The following is a 22,188-nucleotide window of genomic DNA, read 5'->3' as shown; positions in this document are numbered from 1 at the left end:
CTTTTATTGATAGCGGGACCATGATTGTTTTGTAATATTTAGTGTAATTATGATGAATTCCCCTCATATCTGACTACCAATAAGGCTAAATATTTACTGACACGAGGTCCTAATCAAAAATAAGTCCACGCTTACTAAATAAGATTATTTTTAAATAAAAAAGCGTTATACAGTTACCTACTGAACTTTACTTAGCTGTTTATTAGAGAGGTCTACTCATTTGAGAATTCAAATAGAACTAAAACTCTGATTAATTCTATATTATTTACGGCTATTGTGAGCTTAAAGTCAGATAATCATTACATTATGGGATAGATTTTGGTGCGTACAATGATACATAAGAAGGGACGAGGATGAAAATTATACATAGTATACGGCGATCGAACCTATTTAATTTACCGTACTATAGGAATTAAATATCGCATGATATTATATCTATTATCTAATTATTACTGGATGGAAATGTTATTTCGCGTAAAATTCTGATTACCTCATAAGATCTCATTTTAAGTATACTAGAAAAGCTCTAAACATTATAAAACCTTAAATTTTAATGTAAGAGATTAGGTATTACTATATTTCCATTCTTATCATACGCGATAATTGTGATGTTAGCCAGCTGAATAAATTCTATAATCTTCAACTGAAGTTTTAGTATGAAGCCGAACAGTCAGTCAATTTTAAACGTGATTTGCAAAATATTTGTAGAAATAAATGTATAATTAAGTGATAGAATATGAACACGCTTTGTCCTGGACGGAGAGGGGCAAGTGTTAAGAAATTATTATTTTCGCTTAGTACGCTCATTACATTGACGCAAAAATTAATAAATAAACATCGCGAATATAAATAACGATTAAAACTAAATAGTAATTACGTAAGTAATAACGTTCAAATATGTATTCTATTTCAAATTATTGTTTGATCAAAATAATTATTTAGTTTTCGGCGTTTTGACGTTCTAAGTGCAGGGATTCAAGACTTACGCCGTTTGTCAACCACCGCCGTCACCGGGACGTCACGGAGAACGAGATTATTTCAACTACTCGAAACATCGGCGACAGGGATGACGGCGTTCGGGTGAAGGCTGTGCGGTGGACGCCAACTAGCTTAGTTAAATTTAAATTAAGTCTAAGTTTAACTAAACGGCGCCGTTTAGCTAGTGGCCTGACAGATGTTCAGCCAGTTGATTAAACAGCTAGGCAAATGACTTGGATCGATCACGTTTCATTACTTGCCTAGCCTGTTGACTGTTAATTTAAATTTTAATTCCACTTGCTACTCTCAAACTTGAAACGAAACTCTTTAAACTGTCAACATGGCGGTAAACGACAACTTTGATGGTGTTTTCTAAAATTTCATGAAAAACAACAAGTACAATGGAAGAGTGTAGTAACAATAATAATGTTAATTTGACTTAAGCAATTTAATTTTAAAAGAAATATTTTTTATGTCATCTTTTTTATTACTGCCTAGACTCTATCGTACGAATAGCCTAAGCATTTGCCAGCTAGTTTATTAAATGTTGTAGCAAACGCTACGGCTGAATATCTTTCAGGCCGTTAGTTAAACGGCGCCGTTTAGTTTAAAGGCTAGGCTGTTAATTGAACGGCTAACTAACGACAGACACATGGCCATATTATATGTATGTATCGCTAAATCGGCGCCGTCATCTCGTTCTCGGTGACGCCCCGGTGACGGTGGCGGTGGACAAATGGCCTTAGCGGTAAGTTACACTCCCGCATGTCAAACCCAAAACGTTTTGTCATGCAGGGTTTTTAATTAGCGCTAAATCTCGAATCTGACTTTTACCACGTAAATCTAAGTGGAAAAACAATTATGGGATTCTTTGGGTCAATGTAATCAGCACGTCTTATTATTCTGTTTAAGCATAAGCTGTCGCAACCGAGACGAGTCCCGTCCAAGTTCCGGAGAACACGTGAACCGCTCACAGACCGTTAATTGCTCAAGCAGAAGTACGAGTATACCCAGTCGATATACGCTAAGGTTTGCATATATCTAATTATTGATCTTAAAATAAAATATACAGATTAAATTTTACTGATTACAGTTGTTTACTAAAGACCATATTATATACAGTCTGTCTTTTCAGACTAAATATATTAATAGTAACCAACTTCGCCCTAACTATTATAGAAAATTATCTGGGTGAAATCTAGATATATGTCAACTACTTATTGTTAAGAATCTTGAAGTGAAAGATAATTTCAAGATTCCATTCGAGTCATTTAAAACGAAGTTGGATATAATGTTTGCTTCCTTTATATTTTGCCTATAAAAGATTACGTTCACTTGGATATATACTTCAGGGCAAGATATAAAGGAAAGTAAACGGTGTTTACACGCATCGGGTCCGTGACTACATCCTTCGATACAACTAATAATACTGAGCAAAAATTATAATACGCAGTGAGCGTAAATACAATTTTGGCCATCATGAGTAATTCACAATCCATTGCGACACATCTATACTATAACTATAGTTAATGGAATGTACGTCAGTCTCGCCTCAATAAAATACATCTTTTAAGAAATTGGTCGATAACTAACGCGCTTTACATCGTAATTTTATTATATTTAGAATTGAGAAGACTAGGCAATACGAATTGACTGTCGATCGATCAGCGTCGATTCTAAAATGTGTTTACGGCTTTGTTGTTTAAAAATTAGATGGATATATGCCTAGTCTGTTGTTTTTATTAAAATTCCGAATTGTTTTGACAGTTTCCAACAAAAATGCCTTTTCAGACGTAATAGTGTTAAACATAGTTTTTCACTAGTCTTACGCTAAAATTAATATAATCCAACATTCACCTATTAATTCCTGTAACTCGTCAGTCAGTGGACCCGTGCGCTACTGACTATATAGACACATATACCTACAATTTAACATATATAGATTGACACATAGGTATCTGTACTTGCAACAACCTCGATACCGTTTGTGCATCGAAATGAAATCTAAGACAGCCTTAGAGTTTAAATGCGAATACAAAGCATGTGCGAGTATATGCTTGTATTCGTTTAAATTCTATATATTATTATTTATAAATTATGAGTACGTAATTAAAATTTTGGTACTGCAGTGTAGGTACTATAACAGCCTAATAAGGTAGGATTTTGATTATTTATTAAGCTTATACCTTCCAATCCAAAACAATTCTATAGCTTGGCAGCCAGAAAGGCGGATCTATTAATTAAACATATTGAATCTGATCGGAAAATTACTTTACATTGAGTGTTTAAAATGTACTTTTCTTATTTTATAATGGCGCAGGCCCCATGATTTCATTAGAATAGGTATTTTGATGGGACTGTTGGTAATGTATGAACACGTCTTGTCCTGGTGTAATGACTGATAAATTGAGGAAATTGAGAGGCGACAGACTGCAATTGCCATATAATTCGCATATCTTGGGGCCTACAGCTATAAAAAACCATCGGTTATTTTAAAAATCCAAGCGATATTTTGGCAGCTTTTGTTACGTAAAACCTAATCCCCAGATATATATAGACACAAAGATCCTTAATCTTATCACCTAACACTAATTTAATCTAAGAGAATAAACGAGTATATTATATTTTAATGTTTACCGCTATGACATGTATAATGATATGGAAAAAATTATTTGTCTTTGAACATTTAATAACCGCCTCGATGTAAGCAATATTGATATTGAGAACACACCATCAAACAGCACATGTCTACGAGAAGTAAACGCTTTAAAATCCAGTTGTTAAAAAGGAATTAGGCCCGTGGAATTATTGTGACGCACAAATGCCTCCGAAATTTGGTTGCTCATTCCCAATAATGCTTATAACCAAAGCGATATTTCTACGCCTACACACAAGCAAATTGACAACGAATTTGAGATGATAAACTTCCATCATAAAAATCTCCGATAACATTCCATTTTAAATACAATCTTACGACTCCGTTCAAACGATATGTAAGTTTTAGACGTAAAGCAAGCGAATTCTGAATTATTGACGTTATCTATAAATTTAGAGAGTAAATTGACGCAATTTAAATCCAAAATCACCTGATATGAACATATTGCTCACCGTCAACACGCGTAAAACCTTCACTGGGATATGCAATACTGGAGTTATCACAACCTCTGCTTTCCATTAAATAAACACACTTATCGTAAATACGACATTGATCCTCTACAACTATACGGTCATTCTCTACTATGGTTAATTGAGGGTGTTACAAGTACAGTCGGCGATTGCCCATAGAATCACAACATTCAATATAAATACGTTTTCCTTGCCTTCAACCTCGTTCTAAATGCCTCACCATAGCCATCTTCCACACACACCGCATCCAAACGGTTACTTTCCATCAAATAGATTGCATACAATGCATAGATTTAGGACACCTTTGCCATCGCTTAGCACCGTTTTATGCAACAACAAACATTCAAATATTACGATCTCTTATAAATCCGATCTTCAGACATCCTATATCTATTCAATATATCAATCGTTGCATCTACAGAGGCATGAATTGTCATAATATAATTCGATTCGACAATAATTATCATCGTAAGTCTTGTGCCGCTCATTGGATGTTAACAAAGCGAATATTTTACGTCAATATCCGGGGTTTTCATAATCCGAGTTTTAGGCGCACTAGCCCCTTGTCACATCCTTTGTATTGTCATATACCAGAGTCCTAATTGTACCATCTAATAATTGTAGGCCTATTTCAATTACATATTTCTGAAGAACAATTCCTAATATTACAGAAGTGTCGAAGTGTGTAGCTGTAAGTGTTGAAGCGGAATAAGCCTTTAAAATATTTATTTCCATCTTTAATTATACATAGAGATTCGGGTAGGGTAGAGTTGATAAAGTTATTTATTAATATAGCAAATATCACTTAACAACGTAAAGTCTAACATCTGAATCAAGCCGGCAAAATGGTCTAAAGGTTTTCCAATGGCATGGAAAACTACCAGTATATAATTTTTTATTTTCATTATATCACCCTTATACCGAGGCGTTATAATATTAAGCGAGCGCCTTTTGTTTACCTGTGATTCGACTAGAGGTGCTGTTACCGAATCAAAATAAAACGAAAATCACGTCAACTTTTGTCTAACATCAACCCCGATGTTACACACAATTAAAGATGGAGATAAATTGAACTATTACTAAATCTGTTCATATGGTACAAGCGTTTATAATAATGGCTAATTTCTAACTAATTCGTAGAAGCACATAAAGTCCTCGAGGGTTTCTTGAGGTAAGGCCGAGTGGGAAAACGGGGGGGGTCACACGTGGCAGGCAGGAGGCGAACGGGCTGGTAGTCGTCCACGCCAGACCCCGCCTGTTATATCCCGACTCGCCTTTCCTGAAACATTATAGACACGTGTGTAATTCTATATTTTACTGACTGAGAACCAGTGACGTTCCACGAATGATAATTAAATATGACACAAAGGAGATTGTCTATGTATGAAAATGTATTCCAAAACCATAAAGTTTCTTGCACCGACAAAATTGAGTTACAGTATCAATTCTTCATAAAGAAAGACATAACAGACAATCACCTTATTTAGGATGTCATAACATCTGCATACGTTAACTTATGTAGCCCAGGGCCATTGTACTTGTCTGTCAACTGCCTTGTGATTCTGTAACTCACTCTTCTGATAAGGTGGGGAGCTTGTAGTTAATTGTTTATCAGAATGCCAAATCGTAAAATGACTGCTTTACGACTGATTTTAGCGCGACCGCCGCTGTGAAAACCGCTGTGTGAGTTCGAAAAGTGAGTTACAGAATCGCAAGGCTGAACTAGACAATTGGGTCAAATAAGTCTTGTTGATAGATAATTTGACATTTTTTATATCTGGTTAAATAAGTACAATTCTCATTCGCAATCAAGGCACGTGAAACATCACTTGTTATGTACATAATAACTAAAACACTGCATTAGGATATGTTCGACTGCCAATCATCTCGATTTACGCCGAGCAGAGTTTACGATTGGCTAATAATAATTGAAATTAGTTTAATTTTTTGTATATATAAAATTTTACAATAATTCTTGAAAAAAGTTACTAATAAATTGTATAGTGAATTTTATAAATTGTTTCCTAGTCCATTGTAGTTAATTAAGTGTCATACATTTAATTAACTGCGGCCAACGACAAGTGCACGACATTTTTATAGACTTTGTAATTTAAAAAAATCGTTTAAGTGCATTTTAAAACAATTTAAAAACATTCACCTGTTCGTAAACTCGTGTTGTAATCGAGAATCTCATGCAAATTTTGTTTACCTAAAACATCGGGTTAACGTTTACAGAGAAACTGGATGCATCGCTAAACACTCAACGTAACGTACCGACGTACAATAATTTCCATAAATTAAAAAAGGTAAAATTAAAACACATATTGGTACACATCCAATTATTTGGAAGAGGTTTACACACAGTAGGAGATACCTAATTAACCCCCGACGATATTTTTTTATCTTTGTAGACTTATTATTTTTACAAAGATACATTTAAGTTATGTTTAAGGAATTTAGCTCCGTTATCTTTCGTCGGGAGATTAAAGATTCGCACGAAAACGTCTATAAAAATGACGAAAAAATTAAAAATGTTAATAGTAGCACTTAGGGGCGATCCTCTTAAATCGAGAACACTTAAACACCGGGGTGATTTATATTACATAGGCATTTTTAGACGTTTTCATGACTGACAAAGAATGAAAGGACGCGAAGAACATGAGAGGAAGACAAGACACGGGGTTATTCTAAGACATCGCTAGCGGCATATAAGCAACTAGCGAAGTGTCTTAAATCTGGCTTTTCAATGACACTTGACGATCGCGTAATAAATCTCAATATTCAATAGTAAAATAGTATCTGTAAGGAATGGCATCTGACTTTAATGTTCAATGAAATGCCAGTGAGTATGTCATGCTAAAATCATTTTTGACTTACAGATTTACTTTTCCGCGGAATGATGAACGAGTACTTCTACTTCAACTGAACAAATCAAAAATGCATTAATGTTACAAGTGAAATGGAGTGTGTTGTGCTTCTACGCAACTAATTAGTCGTGAGTCAGACATTGCGTTTCGAAAGACGCTATCACGAATGTCATATCCGCTCCGCCGCTTTGCGGGGATGTAAATTTTTAATATCTGTAGAGTGGGGCACGAGGGCAGCGCAGAGCATCTGTGATGAGGGGCGAGGGGTGAAGGGGGTCCGAGCACGTGTGGGGCGGGGCTTCGCGAGCCGCCGGGTGCCGCAGCACGTATCGATCGGGTCGCTACGTATCCATTCACCGCCGATCGAAGCTCGCCTGCATCGCGACCCTTACCGACCCCTCAATGGTATGCTACCACTGCCATTCATTGCGATTGCGATTATTCAGATTGACATGTTTATCAGTTTGGCGGTCACATTACGTAACTTTCTCATGCGGCTTTTCTGTGCTGATTTAATTTCCTTTTCTTTCTATGAATCTAAATGGGTTTCGTATTCAAGTTCCTAGCGACTTGAATTTTATTTCCACGAAGCATGTGAAGATGGCCAATTACTTTAACATAATTATTTATTTTACCCACGTTTTGCTAAAGTGAAATGTTCAACACATACACTTATATTTAATGACTCTTGACGCTAATCCGACTTACCGACAGCATTTTGAAAATATATAATTTATTCACACGTCTTTATTTGGATATTTTAAAGAAAATTTAAAATTACATTTACTATAAACAATTAAGAATTTAATTTAATCGACTGAATTCTCACAGTTGAATCAAATGTTATGGTGTCCTGCAATGTACTACGGCGTAGCAAACATGTTACGAGCGTGACACGATCATGCTACGAAGTCAGGAAGCGGAAATTTTTCCCAACATTGAACCTTTTATCGTGGTTGTAGATTAAAATATGTGATTATTAAACATGATCGATGTTTAAAATATGTATATTATAATAGGGATTCCACCCTTTTTCGTAATACCTTAATATTAAAATTAATGATTAATTAATGTACAGTATTTAAGGAAAAAAAAGATAAATTACCCGTTGGTCAGACGTCTGTTTCTATAGATTCAGGTGCGCTCGCGCTGTGCAATTGGTTGATGCGTACGTTGCACTGGGTGCGCCTGCGCTGGTCACGGCGTGGCTCCATGCAGTGGGCTCGGGAATTGCGCTTCGCCAACGCAGCTTGTTGCTTTAACAGCTCTTGCTGTTTTATCTAGTAAGCATATAATTTATATAGCAAGACTATTATATAAGCCTAGTGGCCGAGATAGAATCAGAAGACATGTCCATGGTGATCTCCTCTGCCCTGCTGATGGATAAGAATAATACATATAATCGAAATAACACCATAAAAAACAAACATCAAAGAAAATACAACCAGTAACCAGCATATATGTATGACAGTTAATATATTAGCGGCGCAAATACAATCTTAAGAAATTGCTAAGCATTTTGAGCATATATTTAACCAACCTGATTCAGCCGTATTGTGTCGAGCAGTTCCAGGGTTGCGATATCATCACTAGTACCAGCAGCCTCCAAGACCTTTTTCTGCTCAAGGAGCAACCTTCCTTCCTCACGTAACCGCCGCAGGTTGGTCTCCAAGTGGGGATCAATTACTAGAGCCGATTCCTCTAATTCCATCATATCCGATGATGAGCCATCGCTAGCTGAGGACTTCTTGATTGGTCCTGAAACTGTATGGCATACTCATGTAAAATTTTTAAGTTATTATTTGATCTAGCATAATTTTTAGTAGGCGTGAATAGGTTGATAACGCAACTTGGTTATTTTTCATCATAATGCACTAGCATTGCTCTGTAAAGTCAATTAATAAAATTTATGAGTTTTCTATCACACACACAGCTTGCAGAATTTTAATTATTTTTTACCAATCGTATGTCTATGATTTAACTTTTTTAAGTCGACTTATCAACCTATAGTTTTAGTCATTTTAGCGTTTAATATGTTAGTCGGTCTAGCTAGCTTTATTAATAATTAAAAATATACTTTGAAGCACAGGTGTGATTACGTGTTAGAAGAATTATTTCGTCTAAATAAGGTAAAGTTGATATATTACAATACAGAAAGAGTTAATTAGTTTTATTATTAGCAATATATACGACATATAGAAAAACGTAAGAAGAATAATTATAAGTTTCAATAAGTTGTTTTAGAATTTATTTATGCTAAATAGAACTCGTCGTACTTTATAGGAGGAATATGTTTTTTTTTCTTTCTTTAATAAGAATACAGAATGATACCTGGTATTAAGTAATACAGAGTGAGTCATTGCTGACCTCAAGAATCAGTACGCTTTTGATTTTTGTTTTAAAAATTGAAACAAAACAAACTACTACTAAGTTAGCGATTTTTTTTTTATAATTGATAAAACGTCGATCATTACGATTGTAAACGACTCTAAGTCCGACTGGAAACGTTTATAAGAATTAACAGTTACTTTAAAAGTTTTTTTTTTAAATTGACACTCATCTGTAATAAACCTCAGATTTTATGAATACATGATTAAAGAGTTACGTAAAGTTTAAAATGAGTTCTCTATAGATTCAAGGGTATGATTCGATTATGATTTTTTAACTTAAGATATTACTTACAGTCCTCTGTTAAATTATCTCCAATAGTATTTTTTTATGATTATGATCATATAAATAAGCTACGAAATTTAAAGCGCGAATAGGTATTATAGTTATTGATTATAGATCTGACCATTGTTATCGTAAAATATGTTGCTAAGCGCAAAACTGGAAGACGGCTGGGCCATTTCGAGTAATTGTTTTTTTTTTATTTAGTCTTCGAACTCTAAGGAAGGTTTTCATGGAGAAAAAAATAGTTTTATTTGTTACTTAGGTTTTCATTCTGGAAAAGCCTCTATGGGTTAGCATAGCAAAATGTTACATATGTTAGTATTTAACTAGTTAAATGGAGGGCTAAATAAAAAATGTATTAAGGCAAAACAAACAAACGTTTTAGGTTTTCTTACATCCGTATAGTTAATCACCGAAATCACAAATAATTTGAATTATTATTTTTGAATCCGAAGCTGACAATTCTAGCTGCTTTAATTGGTATATTTTATTATTAAGTTTAATATTGCATGTTTGTGTGTCCATTAGTTTGACCCTCATGCTTAAATGCATGCGATAAGGAGATCTGTGGCCGTGAAGCTATACAAGTAGTTGTATTTCAAACCTCTTCTTTCCCAAAAAGGGACTTTAGTTGCCTTAACTAAGGTCTGGTGGGTTTGGGGTTGTCACGCCAGGTTCGCGCGCATATTTGTGGCGAATCAGAGCCCGCTGTATTATTGTTTACCAAAATGTTATTAAAAATCACACATAACACATCATAAATTAATATCGTAATATCTCTATTATTAACGCGATACCTTAAAGTAGTTATGTGTGCATTTATGTCAACCGTACACTAATAATAAACGACTCTACACGGCCGTTAGACTTTTAATCAATTAAATAAAGGCTTCACTACCTTCCTAGTACCTAACGCTAAATAGAGCGCGTTAACTGGAAGCAAAGACATATAATCTTGTTACGTTATGGCATTTTGTGGTTTATGTCGCATTTAGCATAGGCTACCACACATTCAAATCGGATTATTGGTGTAATGCTTGCGGCCTGCCATTTACTAACGACATTGTGGGCTTAGCAACCAGGGAAACCTACGATCTACATAATAAGAAGGTTGCAGTTTTCGAAATGGCACGGGCTTCTTTGCAATTTTATCTATTATAAAGTTGAAGAATTTGGTTAAATAGACCCACAGGCTATTGAAATAGTATTTATTAAGGACGGCTATACAAACAAATAGGTCTATATTTGTTTGTACACTGGCTGAGTATAGAAGAGTTATATAGCTAGATAAAGAGTAGTTGAGTTTAGATGATATATTATTAGTTATGAGATCTAGATATATACATTATTTATATTAGTTTAGTAGCTCTATCATATTAGTAATAGCTATAAAGAAATAATAATTACATGGGGAGATAAATAAATAATACAATACGAGTGAATTATGACCAAAAATAAAATGTTGAATTTGTATTAATGATTACAAACGTTATCCAAAGATAATATTAGTTATTATATAATTAGCAACAAGGTGTATCATTATTTATTTTTGTTTTTAAGTATTTAAAATTTTGAGTTGGTCCTAATTGCTTAATAAGTATGTTTAAAAAAATTTATTTAATTTGTTAATTCTATAACATTTAGCTAAGAAAACAGTGTTCCAGGATATATTAGCAATACGGTGGGTATGATAATAGTTTTCTAGAATTCGCCTTTTTATCAGCTACTTACCTACTTTTTGTACCAAATGATAAGTCTACGTCAAAGCTTTAAAAAAATCCAAACACCAACCAAATAAATAACACACAAAGCAACACAAAATAATAATTATACGATGTTATTAACATAATCGTAACACAAGCAAAGAAATAAATAAAAAAAACTTACACTTCGGATTGTTGATATTTTGTAATATTTTCAAACATTTAGATTGAAAAGTTTTGTTACTAATAAGTAGTAAATCTGTTTGAATTGAGAATTAAATCAAGTCAACGACATTAATTTTATTCGAATCGATTAAAATAGGACATAAATAGGATGACCATGTCACCGTATCATTAGGAATATCAGTCTTCTTCTACATTTCGTACAACTCACTCGTAAAATGTAAAACAGAAAACAGACTCTGTTCCAACCGTTCTAAAACGAGCATCGCCTAAGAACTTTAAAAATAAATATGTCGCAAACATAACTAGAACAAAAACTATGTTTATTACCGCATCTTTACTCTTAGAACTAGTATTTACACATTGTGTCTTAATGGATAATATCACAAGAATCGTCTCTTTCGATAATTTAAAGTCTCAATTTAACTTATAAACACTTAAAGTTATTGATCAAAGAGCTCGTCACTATCATCATCCTTTCCTGAAAATATAAATAATAAAATAAATCAAAAAAGTAAAAATAAAATAAAAAAGTATTCCATTGTCAAAGTTTATCACTTTTATAATAAGCAATTAACAAACTAAGAATGCCAAAATATATCATTCAGAAAATTCTTTTAATAAAATATATCTAACAACAGTATATAGGTTTTTATCGTACTTAAAACATAATTTAATTACATAATTAACTTGTAATATTTATTATTAAAGGTGTAAATAATAAAACATCTTTCCTACGGTGTTAGGTTATGAATTTTGTCTTGTCGGTCAATCTCGTTGATTATCTGTTATTAAAGTACGTGAATGCCGTGGCAATAAATGCCTTAAATATTTACTTACCTAAGTATGGTTCGCCCAGGGTTCCTGGCAAGTACGGACAGCTGGTAACATGGTTGAAGTTCTGCGACTGCATCTCCTCCTGATCAGTTTCACGGTGGTAGAAGTAGTTGAAGTTGGACACGATGACGGGCACAGGCAGTGCGATGGTAAGTACACCAGCAATTGCACACAAAGACCCCACGATTTTTCCCCAAACTCCAACAGGCCTAATGAAATAACATCTTGTATAACAAACGTACTATACAAATATATGGACGTATGTGACTGATATGCAGTACATACCCATAGGTCCACTATAAAATCCAAGAAGTTCGCACAGCAATACCTTTTATACATCACCATTCATACTCGCCAGCAATTGTCGCTTCGCTTAATGCCAGGTATGTCCACAAAAGATGAACATCAACGCTGACTTATATCAAAAAATAATTCGCGTAGCACATAAAAACATTCTTGTTGACATCATTCGGTATAAAGAACTGGTCATTATAGGGCATAATTCTTAAACTATACTAAATTATTGTCATGCATTATGATTTATACCAACAATAAACAAAAACTCTATCGAAAATGGTGTGATAGTTACTAATGAAGAAAACATAAGAGAAATTTCATGCCTGAAATCCATTTTTACACATTAGCGACGATTTATGTAACTAACCCAGGTAGTACGAGTAATAAGCTTCAAGGGAGCTTTCTAAATAAGGTTTTACAGATTCATGATTGGCCACTGCAACTTTTTTTTAGTTGGGCTGAAGTTCTGGTGATCACCATTTTCGATAAGCTACATTTAAACACGTGACTATATATTTACAACAACAATTTTGGGACTGTAATTACATTTAAGCAAAAGCGTTGGATAGGAACATTAAATACATTTAAAGAGCTTTTAAAAGCATTACAGTTTTAACGATTACGCTTTGGAAAGGGCGATTGTTAATATCTACGATTCGGTCACCTTTAACGTCCTTTAATATCAAAACATCATTCATTTATACTAACGATACTAGTGGAAATTACAGGAATGTGCTAGGTGTAAAATAGTTTCAGGTAGAAATCGATATACCACAAAACTAAGATTGTGTTGTTGTACCAAATGATAATAGAACAGCTAATGGCATGAATGTGCGAACATTTTAAAATAAGATTTCATTTCAAGCGAACTAAAATTAAAATCAAACAAAGCTTACGATGGCAGTTATATGAATATAAAACTCCAATGGTAATGTATCAAAACGGAACGATGAAATAAAACGACGGAAATATAAAATGATGTTAAGGGTGCATTCGCTGAATCATACGTCATGTCTCCGTATCCCACGGTCGTCATGGTAACGACCGCCCACCAAAACGCATCAGGTATCGATTTGAAGAAGCTATTTTCGCTTCCCGCTTCCGCGAAGTACACCGCAGACGAAAACAGCACCACACCTTTAAGCACACATAAAGGCGCATACAGTGGGAATACGATGAGTGGAGGCGGTCAGGAGCAGGCGCGGGACGGGTCGCGTCGCGTGAATTACCTCATGTCCCCATAGCCAACCGTGGTCATAGTTATAACCGCCCACCAGAACGCGTCCGGTATAGAAGAGAAATTTGAATCGGGCCGATCTTTTTCAGCAAAATATACGGTACTGGAGAAAACAACCACGCCTGTGAACATAAAGCTTGTTGTGCACGCTTGTCTGCCGCCCACCCGCGCTGCTCAGCATCACGCCAGGCCATATTTCCTCACACGATGTTAAACAGTTTCTTCTACGTATGAGTCGTTTACTTATTATTCTAATAATCTCTTATATAAATTGATTGTATATTATATCAACATAAAATTGTATAATGCAATTGCAAGTTTAAAATGAGTTTTAAGAACAAAGAAGAAGGGTAGCTTACCGATGAAGAGAAAGAATATTAACAGTCCGAGTTCTCTCATAGATGCTTTGAGGGTGCGTCCTAAAATTTGCAGACCCTTGGAATGACGAGAGAGCTTGAAGATCCGGAAGACTCGGACAAGACGAATCACTCTCAGGATTGCTAAGCTCATCGCTTGATTCGTGGACTTGTCTTGAGGCGATACCGGAGCTCGAGGCAGATTAAGCGTGTCCTCTTCTTCAGCAACGACGGTAGCAAGCGTGATGAAGTAGGGAATAATAGCTATGATATCTATTATGTTCATCACGTCTCTGAAGAAGTTAAATTTGTTCGGACATGCTAAAAATCTCACAATCAACTCGAACGTAAACCAGATGATGCACAGGGTTTCTATTAAGAAGAATGGGTCGGTGATGTCGGGGACCTCATCCTCTTCGATCTTGGTACCATTGGTGGTAGTGTTGTAAACTTTGTAGTGCTTGAATTCTGGCAGTGTTTCAAGGCAGAAAATGACGATGGAAAGGAGGATCACGAACACCGAAATGATGGCAACAACACGGGCAGCCTGGGAGCTCTCAGGGTATTCGAAGAGCAGCCAGATTTTGCGCTGACGTTCGTTGGTTGGCAGAGGCTTCTCCTCTTCCTTGATGAAACCTTCATCCTCACTGAAATAAAATGGTTTTTTTAGATTCGAAATCAGTTTGTATTTTTAACAATTTTCAATGAACTGGTCATAACTTGAAAACAGTTTTTGACGCAATGAGAGCTTTATCGGCAAAAATAATAGTCGGTTATTGGTTCAGTTCACTCTCGAGTTTCGAGGTTGTTAATTAATGCTTTTATTTATTTAAATTACAGTTTCTTCTTTAAAAAAAATCAAAAAGTTGTAATATCGTAATAAACCTATTGGTCCTTTTTATAGTAAATATGTTAACATTTAAATATTGGAAACACAATTCTGTATAGAGATTGATGTTTTATAAAATATTTCCGAAAATGGGCTTTATATAGATTACATACCGGAATTTGTTTGTAGCCTGTTCTCCGAGCTCGTAGAATTTGATTTCCTCAGAGAAGACATCGAGTGGGACGTTGACGGGTCTTCGCAGCCGACCACCACTCTGGTAGTAATACAGAATGGCGTCGAAAGATGGTCTGTTTCTGTCGAAGAAGTACTCATTCCTGGAAGAGAACAACTATTTAAATATAAAATTTCTTTTAATTCTTAAATATCTTATTTTATTTACAATTTAAAAAATAAAATATAATGCCTTTGGAAGTTTAATTAATATTTATACCCACTCCCTCCGCTGGCTCAATATTATATATTACTAATAATCATCGCAAAGGAATAAAAATTGTTTGTTTTTTTATTCGAATTTATTTCTTTGCGCCAAACACATAAAACAGTGTATCATATTGATTATTGTCTGTATGAAAATCCGTTTCTCATTGTGTATATTATGAGGTATATTGGTGTAAAACGTGGGAAAATAATAAGAATTTCTTACCGTACTGGGTCAAAGTATCTTATTCTTCGCGCTGGGTCTCCCAGCAGCGTTTCCGGGAATTGGTTAAGTGTCCTTAGTTGAGTTTCAAACCTGAGGCCGCTTATCTGTAAATAAAAAGTCGGATAAACGCAAGGAAAATTAAAGTATAGCTGAAAACAAAACAATTGATATCGTTTGATTGTGGTTGGTTAAGGACCAATCACAATCAAGCGACACGTTCCAACGCTTTGTTTTACTATCTATACGAGCAGACATAAATTAGATCATTACAGACGGTAATATTCACACAATTTTAAACAGTTTGTATTATATACGTAATACTAAAATATTTTCGAGTATTGACAATTGCACGTTTGTATTAAATTGTAAATTTAGTTCCTTCAGTACAATCTAGTCCTACAATACGGCAATGATTGGATAATAAAGCCAAGATTTTGATTGTCCATTCAAACCTAAGCAAATGACGTAACTCCTATAATAACCTGTGCTTCTCAGTAGTTGAAATAATAATAGTATAGATACTGTGTTTCAAACAAGAAGAATTATGGTAAAAAATTTAAAACAAATCTGCGATAAACTTGTCGCTTCGCTCTAACTAATTTACGATCTCAAGCGATGTTGAAAACGAGTATCCATGTCGTCAAAGGAAAAATGAAAATTTCAAAGATTCTCTAACGAGCAGAAACTTTTAATAGGAAAACTTGGGTCGGCGTTGAGTCTCAATCAATGCTATTGAAAATTGTAATTTTATATTCCATCGAAGCTTACAACGATAGTCTTTTGAGTTGCTTGCTGCAGTTGAATAGATTATTTCTTTATAAGCTGGACTAGTAGTCCTTATCTCTTTCCTTTCATAACTTTTACAAGATATTGCGATTGTATTAAATTTTACGATCATTAAAAAAATGCCGAGCTTTGACGTTTTCCTCCTGATTTTAATAGAGTAATCGAAGCTATATTGTTATAATTTAGATAATTTACTATATACAGGGTGTTCAAAAAGTCGTGGATCAAATGCAACTAGGGGTTAGATGGGGTCATCAGCTCCAAAAAATTGTTCTGGGTCTAGGTCCCTAAGCTCAACCCCTGCAGAGTTATAATTTATTTTGCGTTTTTATAAGAAAATTGACTTTTTTTACTAATTCTTATTGAAATTCGAAAACATCTACATCCTGTATCTTTTTAATAATATCCACTAGATTGGTACTGGTGAGTCCTTGCGTTAGACATACTATTTATAGAGTGTATTGAAGATAATATTAAGTTATACGATATAATTTTTATTTAAATCATAACTTTTTGTTCACTTCGGACCCCACTGTGAAAAAATATACTCTACGGTGCTTGGCGCATTTAATAGGGATTCTGAAAAGGTATGACACATGGCCATGAGTCGCTCTAATATCTTTCTAGGAGGAATTACAAACAACAATGCACCATACCACAAGCGGTTAAAAAAGAAGGAGCGGTGGCACCTTGGATTCATTCATGCATAGTATACACAGCCAATTCCACAAATTCGCTGTGTATACTATGCATCATGCGTAATTGTCCCCAAGTGAAAAAAGGGTTCCTCTCACCAGAGGCGGAGGACAAATTTCAAATTTAATTATAATGAACGCTTCGGTAATCAAATGTAATAACAAATACTTGAGAACTTATTTACTATTTGTCACGAGTGTTTTAAACAAAGCGATCCATTAGTGACGACGACTCTCAGACGACACTACAAAAGCCTATCGACTTGGTCGGAGTACTTTTGAATTCAAGATATAATGAACGCTACGTACTGGATCGTTTCCAATAAAATTCATTGTTATAGTTATCTAAAGAAATTTTGCATTCTATTGTTACTATAATGGTTGTAATAATAATACTTTATTACAAAGAACTCAAGTTGAATAATAATAATAATTATGCCGGTTATTGTTTAGCATATTAACAGTCAGTCCAAAACTTATTTACACCCTCTTTCTCTATAGGCACACAGAAACAATGTATGAATAATTGTAACCTTCTAACCCGCGCTGTGTGTACGAACCAATTTGGTTTGTTTTATTTCAATTTAATTTATAAAATATTTTTGTTATGTTATGTGCTCTCTATAGATTGGTTATAAAAATGATTCCGCGAATAGAAGCTAATAAATTGCTAATTTATACATTTTGTGTATCACAAGATCCTGAAATAAATGCACATGACAGCTTTAATGTAAAGTAAACAATATCGGAAAAAACCTTTTGTTATAAGGTATGGATGATAAACAATGTTTATTGTTAATTAATAATAAAAATACAATTACTTTCCTGATTTTTTAAATCATTATATTTATATAGTGTTTATTGAATATAAATATATTTATATTCACGTTGACTTAAATCAATAAAATTGGGAAAAATCTTCAATTTACTTATCAATTATCATGAAGCTTTCAAAATAAAAGCATTTGATTCATCCAGCTGTGTTAAAGTGGTTGAATATTATGTGTTTATTGTTATCACTTCACAACTAACTAATATCTCCCATTATTTATATAGAAACTCCTACGCAACTATTTCAATATTAAAAACTCATATCTCCCCGGGTGGTGTCTAAGCCCGTATTTAGTGTATTTATTTATTTATAAAAGCTTGCCAACGCTCGGCACACTATAAAAATATAATATAAAAGAAAAATAAAATACAATTATTTTAAATGTGACAAGCACTTACAGGCAAACCTAACATATTATAAGAAATAATAAAAATAAATTAAGCAAAACAATAATATAATTCATATAAAAATTAAACGAAAATCGCTCTTAAAGTGTGAGGGAAGCAACTATGGATATCCAGACCCAGCTCGTTTAACAGAATTTTGGCCAAAACGCGTTCTCCGGAAAGGAGGGACAAATGGAATGATGGGATGTATTGACTTCCTCAAGAGGAGATTCTTGTAGGAGTTTTTATAGTAATATTACTGAAAATATTTATATAACCTCTAATATTTAAGTATTAACAAGACAGAACATTCTTCGAATTAGCATTATATAAGTATCTATATATATATATATATATATATATATATATAAGCGGAAACGTAATTAATGTAAAATAATTAAAGCGTCAATCATACACTGATTTATTTAGGTCATTTAAATCCTAAGAATATTACTGGCATGTAAACACTGCGAATTATTATAAATAGAACAAGATTATTTATGCAAATACTAAAATATCTCACACTACTTTCTGCGGTTATATCTGGTTTTGTCTAGATTTATCTGGACGTTTCATTCAGATGAAAGTAAAAATAATTTGAATTGTTATTTCTTGCAATTGCATGCAATAACGGGTATTATGGTAACTATTACCATAACCTTTCAGTCGCACTCATTGAAAGTTAGGTTTTACGATGTGTAAATATAACATTCATTGAGTAATGAAACGCCTTCACAAATAGATGGTTGTGGTCGATTTGTTTTATTGACCAAGACGCCACGCGGCCACTTGACAGATTCCTACAAACAACATTTTAACGACATAAGGTGACCTTTAGACTATCCCACTTATTCAGAAATACTAATCTGTTTAATAAATTTTTAAATACAATTGTCGCTAACCTCATTTTGTCAAATTATTTTATGACGCAAAAAGACAAAACACTGTTATGATTTAGGTTATCATCATTAGTATTATCATAAATATATAAGCGGATTTTGTCCAATTTATGAACATAATGTTCGATATTTTTAAGTTCTTCAAAAGCTAAAAAGCAATATATTTTTAATTAATTAACTCGAATACGCCTTAGTGAATAAAATATACATTGATTAAGTTATAAAAAAGAATTTAATTAAATACATTTTATTTGAAAGTTCTTTTATGGATAGAGGACAAGCGAGAAAGGCGGATTATTTCACAAAAACTGCTAATCACCGCCCAAGGACACATGCAACGCTTGGCGGGTTACATTTAGCCTTGGCTAGTGCATAATCAGGTGAAAATGAAAAAAAAGATACTTTTTTATTTTTTTTTTACTTTGTTTTGTACTATTTTATAAGAATTACTTTAATTACAGCAACCATTTTTCAAGTATTCGTCTTACTTAAGAAACGCCTTACACTGTTTAATATCTATAAAAAAATAAATCAATGGCGCCACAACCTTTTTAGGTCTGGGCCTCAAATTTCTGTATCTGTTTCATGAACACTTGGTAATCTAATAGGCAAGTAGGTGATCAGCCTTCTATGCCTGACGCACGCCGTTGACTTTATGTGTCTAAGGCATGTGTCTCCTTTACCGTTCGAGCGAATGTTAAATGCGCACATAGAAAGAAAGTTCATTGGTGCACAGCCGGGAATCGAACCTACGACTTCAGGGATGTGAGTCGCATGCTGAAGCCACTAGGCCAACACTGCTCACTTAATATCTATACAAAACAATTTTTTTTTAAAGATAATGATTACTAACCTCTGTTAATGTTTTAAATATGTCTTGTAAATTTTACTTATATCTAAAAGTTGTGTGATGCACTGTTTTCATTTAAATATTGCTGTGTGATCGCCGCCTAGTATCGACATTAATCATACTATTTGCCCTGAGTTGTGAATCAGTTTTCGCAATACAGCTTTTGGCAATTCGTAACGCCCGGTGCCAAGTCTGCAAATCTTACTGCATACAGTATTTTGAAAGTATCGATTCGGTTACTTTGGTATTCGTAATTCGTAATTCGTTCGGTTAGTTTATCTAGTCACCTAACTTCCAATAGGACAATTCTGCATCTATTTCGTCACGTGATTATCTATACTAGAACTATTGAAACTCTCAATTGAGAAATCTATGCTTTCAAGCTGTGAAACAGCGTTCGAGTATATTATTACTTTTGAATTTTCTAGAACTTTTAGGATTCACAGTTTTAGGTACAGTACTAATTTGTCTCCTTTCCTCAGAGCGTAACCATAAGTAGACAGAAAGAGACGAGTGGTTTAGTTCTCTAATCAGGTAGATTTCTCATTATGTTTTGTTTTAAAATAGGCGAGTTGTTTAGCCTTCAGTCTGAAATTCTTTAGTTGACGGATAGTGGTTATTTGTTTCTTCACCCCTATGGTCGTAGATTCGATCCCCGACTGTGCACCAATGGACTTTCTGTCTATGTGCGCATTTAAATGACGCCCGCACGGTTAAGTAAAGTGAGGAAACCGAAAAAGTCGAAGGCGTATATATTCGTCTGTATCAGGCTGAACACCTTATCGTTCATTGATTATCAAAAAAAAAGACAATGCTCACGAAACGTTATGCAGACAACGGTATTTACTATATTGTTCTAAAAAGTAATAAACGTATTAAACCGGCTGTATTTTAATATTTTACACAACAACCACGATCTATTGTCATATCAATATCCGTTTTCAAGATTATAGAGGAAGCAACTCTAATAAAATTACGATCGTTAATCACAAACCAATTATAAACCTAATATAACAGTTGAAATTAAAATTTTTGTTTGAAGTTAGTATGTATACGCTAGTGTCGTCTTAAATTCGGTAGCTTTGTGTATATTTAGTTACGTTTGACATTATTTTACTTGAATGCAACAAAAGCTGATAAAAACCATCAATCAAACGTCGGAAGAGTTCCATGACATAAGATACCAGGACTTAATTGATTTGAATGTAAAATTTGTCATTAAGCGCCGTCCGCACGAGGGAATATATCTCGACCTACCTTCACTAGTCGGTTTTACTGATAAGGACTCCTTTAAGGAAATACAGCTAACTGAGGCTTAGCATGCAAAGTCTGGAACTAGGTCACAAAATGTTAAATCAGACCAAAGCATCTTCGTTCCAGTATTTACAATCCATTGCACGCTCAATATATAACTAGCCGATCTGACCATCGCGGTATTTCTTTCCGCAGCGCTGTTGCTCCGCGGTTAGCAATGTACTAATCCAAAAATAAATTTTATTGTGTATTCACCAAGGGCGTGAGGTGCGCTGCAGTCCAGTTTTATGAAGAGATTTTATAATTAATAACGTCGTATTCGCTGTAAATAAGACCGCGAATGTTTCCTGGTTCTAAACTTTTTATAGTTAGTGAGTGACGTGATTATTCGTTTGGAAACGTTTATCAGAAGGGATGTATTCATGGTTATAGGATGGCTTGCAGGGTTATTGTGAAATGGATGTTGAAGGTCGACAAGATATTGTGGAGGTGGTAAATATTTCCCGGCTCTAACTGAAAGTAAGTAGAGACATACACCGCTTGCCTCAGGCGGCTCAGAGTATGACTAGCAACCTAAAATGTGATCTTCGCTTTTTACATCATAACCATTTATCAAGGACTTTATTTTTAGATGTGTATATTGATTACAATATTACAAAAGTGTACTTTAGATATGCAATTGTAACTAATAAAACAAAAAGATTTTGACCATTATCTGGCAAGACTCTTCAAACTA

The 22,188-nt window shown here is 34.2% G+C and overlaps 1 protein-coding gene across 11 annotated transcripts in view; it reads right to left on the bottom strand.

Moving 5' to 3' along the window:
- Positions 1 to 889: 889 nt before the first annotated feature.
- LOC125062290 (potassium voltage-gated channel protein Shaker) overlaps positions 890 to 22,188 on the bottom strand; it is a 197,330-nt gene continuing 176,031 nt past the window's right edge. For 5 of the 11 annotated variants that reach the window (XR_007119234.1, XR_007119229.1, XR_007119233.1 and 2 more), the window contains 9 exons: positions 15,751 to 15,854; positions 15,260 to 15,421; positions 14,261 to 14,904; positions 13,672 to 13,801; positions 12,371 to 12,576; positions 8,512 to 8,735; positions 8,077 to 8,251; positions 6,982 to 7,026; positions 890 to 5,383 (listed from right to left, as the gene is read on the bottom strand). Coding sequence is in view for 5 of the 11 variants with exons in the window: in XM_047668091.1 (XP_047524047.1) it covers positions 8,084 to 8,251; positions 8,512 to 8,735; positions 12,371 to 12,576; positions 13,672 to 13,801; positions 14,261 to 14,904; positions 15,260 to 15,421; positions 15,751 to 15,854 (1,638 nt within the window). In the remaining 6 variants the exon portion in view is untranslated. Of the gene's footprint in view, positions 7,027 to 8,076; positions 8,252 to 8,511; positions 8,736 to 11,632; positions 12,012 to 12,370; positions 12,577 to 13,671; positions 13,802 to 13,893; positions 14,024 to 14,260; positions 14,905 to 15,259; positions 15,422 to 15,750; positions 15,855 to 22,188 lie in introns of those variants that run through there. The other 6 variants (XR_007119230.1, XM_047668091.1, XM_047668090.1 and 3 more) reach the window with 6 other exon arrangements.

This window comes from Pieris napi, chromosome Z, assembly GCF_905475465.1.
Source record: "Pieris napi chromosome Z, ilPieNapi1.2, whole genome shotgun sequence".
Taxonomy (NCBI): domain Eukaryota; kingdom Metazoa; phylum Arthropoda; class Insecta; order Lepidoptera; family Pieridae; genus Pieris; species Pieris napi.
Note: the sequence above shows the minus strand (reverse complement) of the source record. Positions and strands in the feature narration are given on the sequence as shown.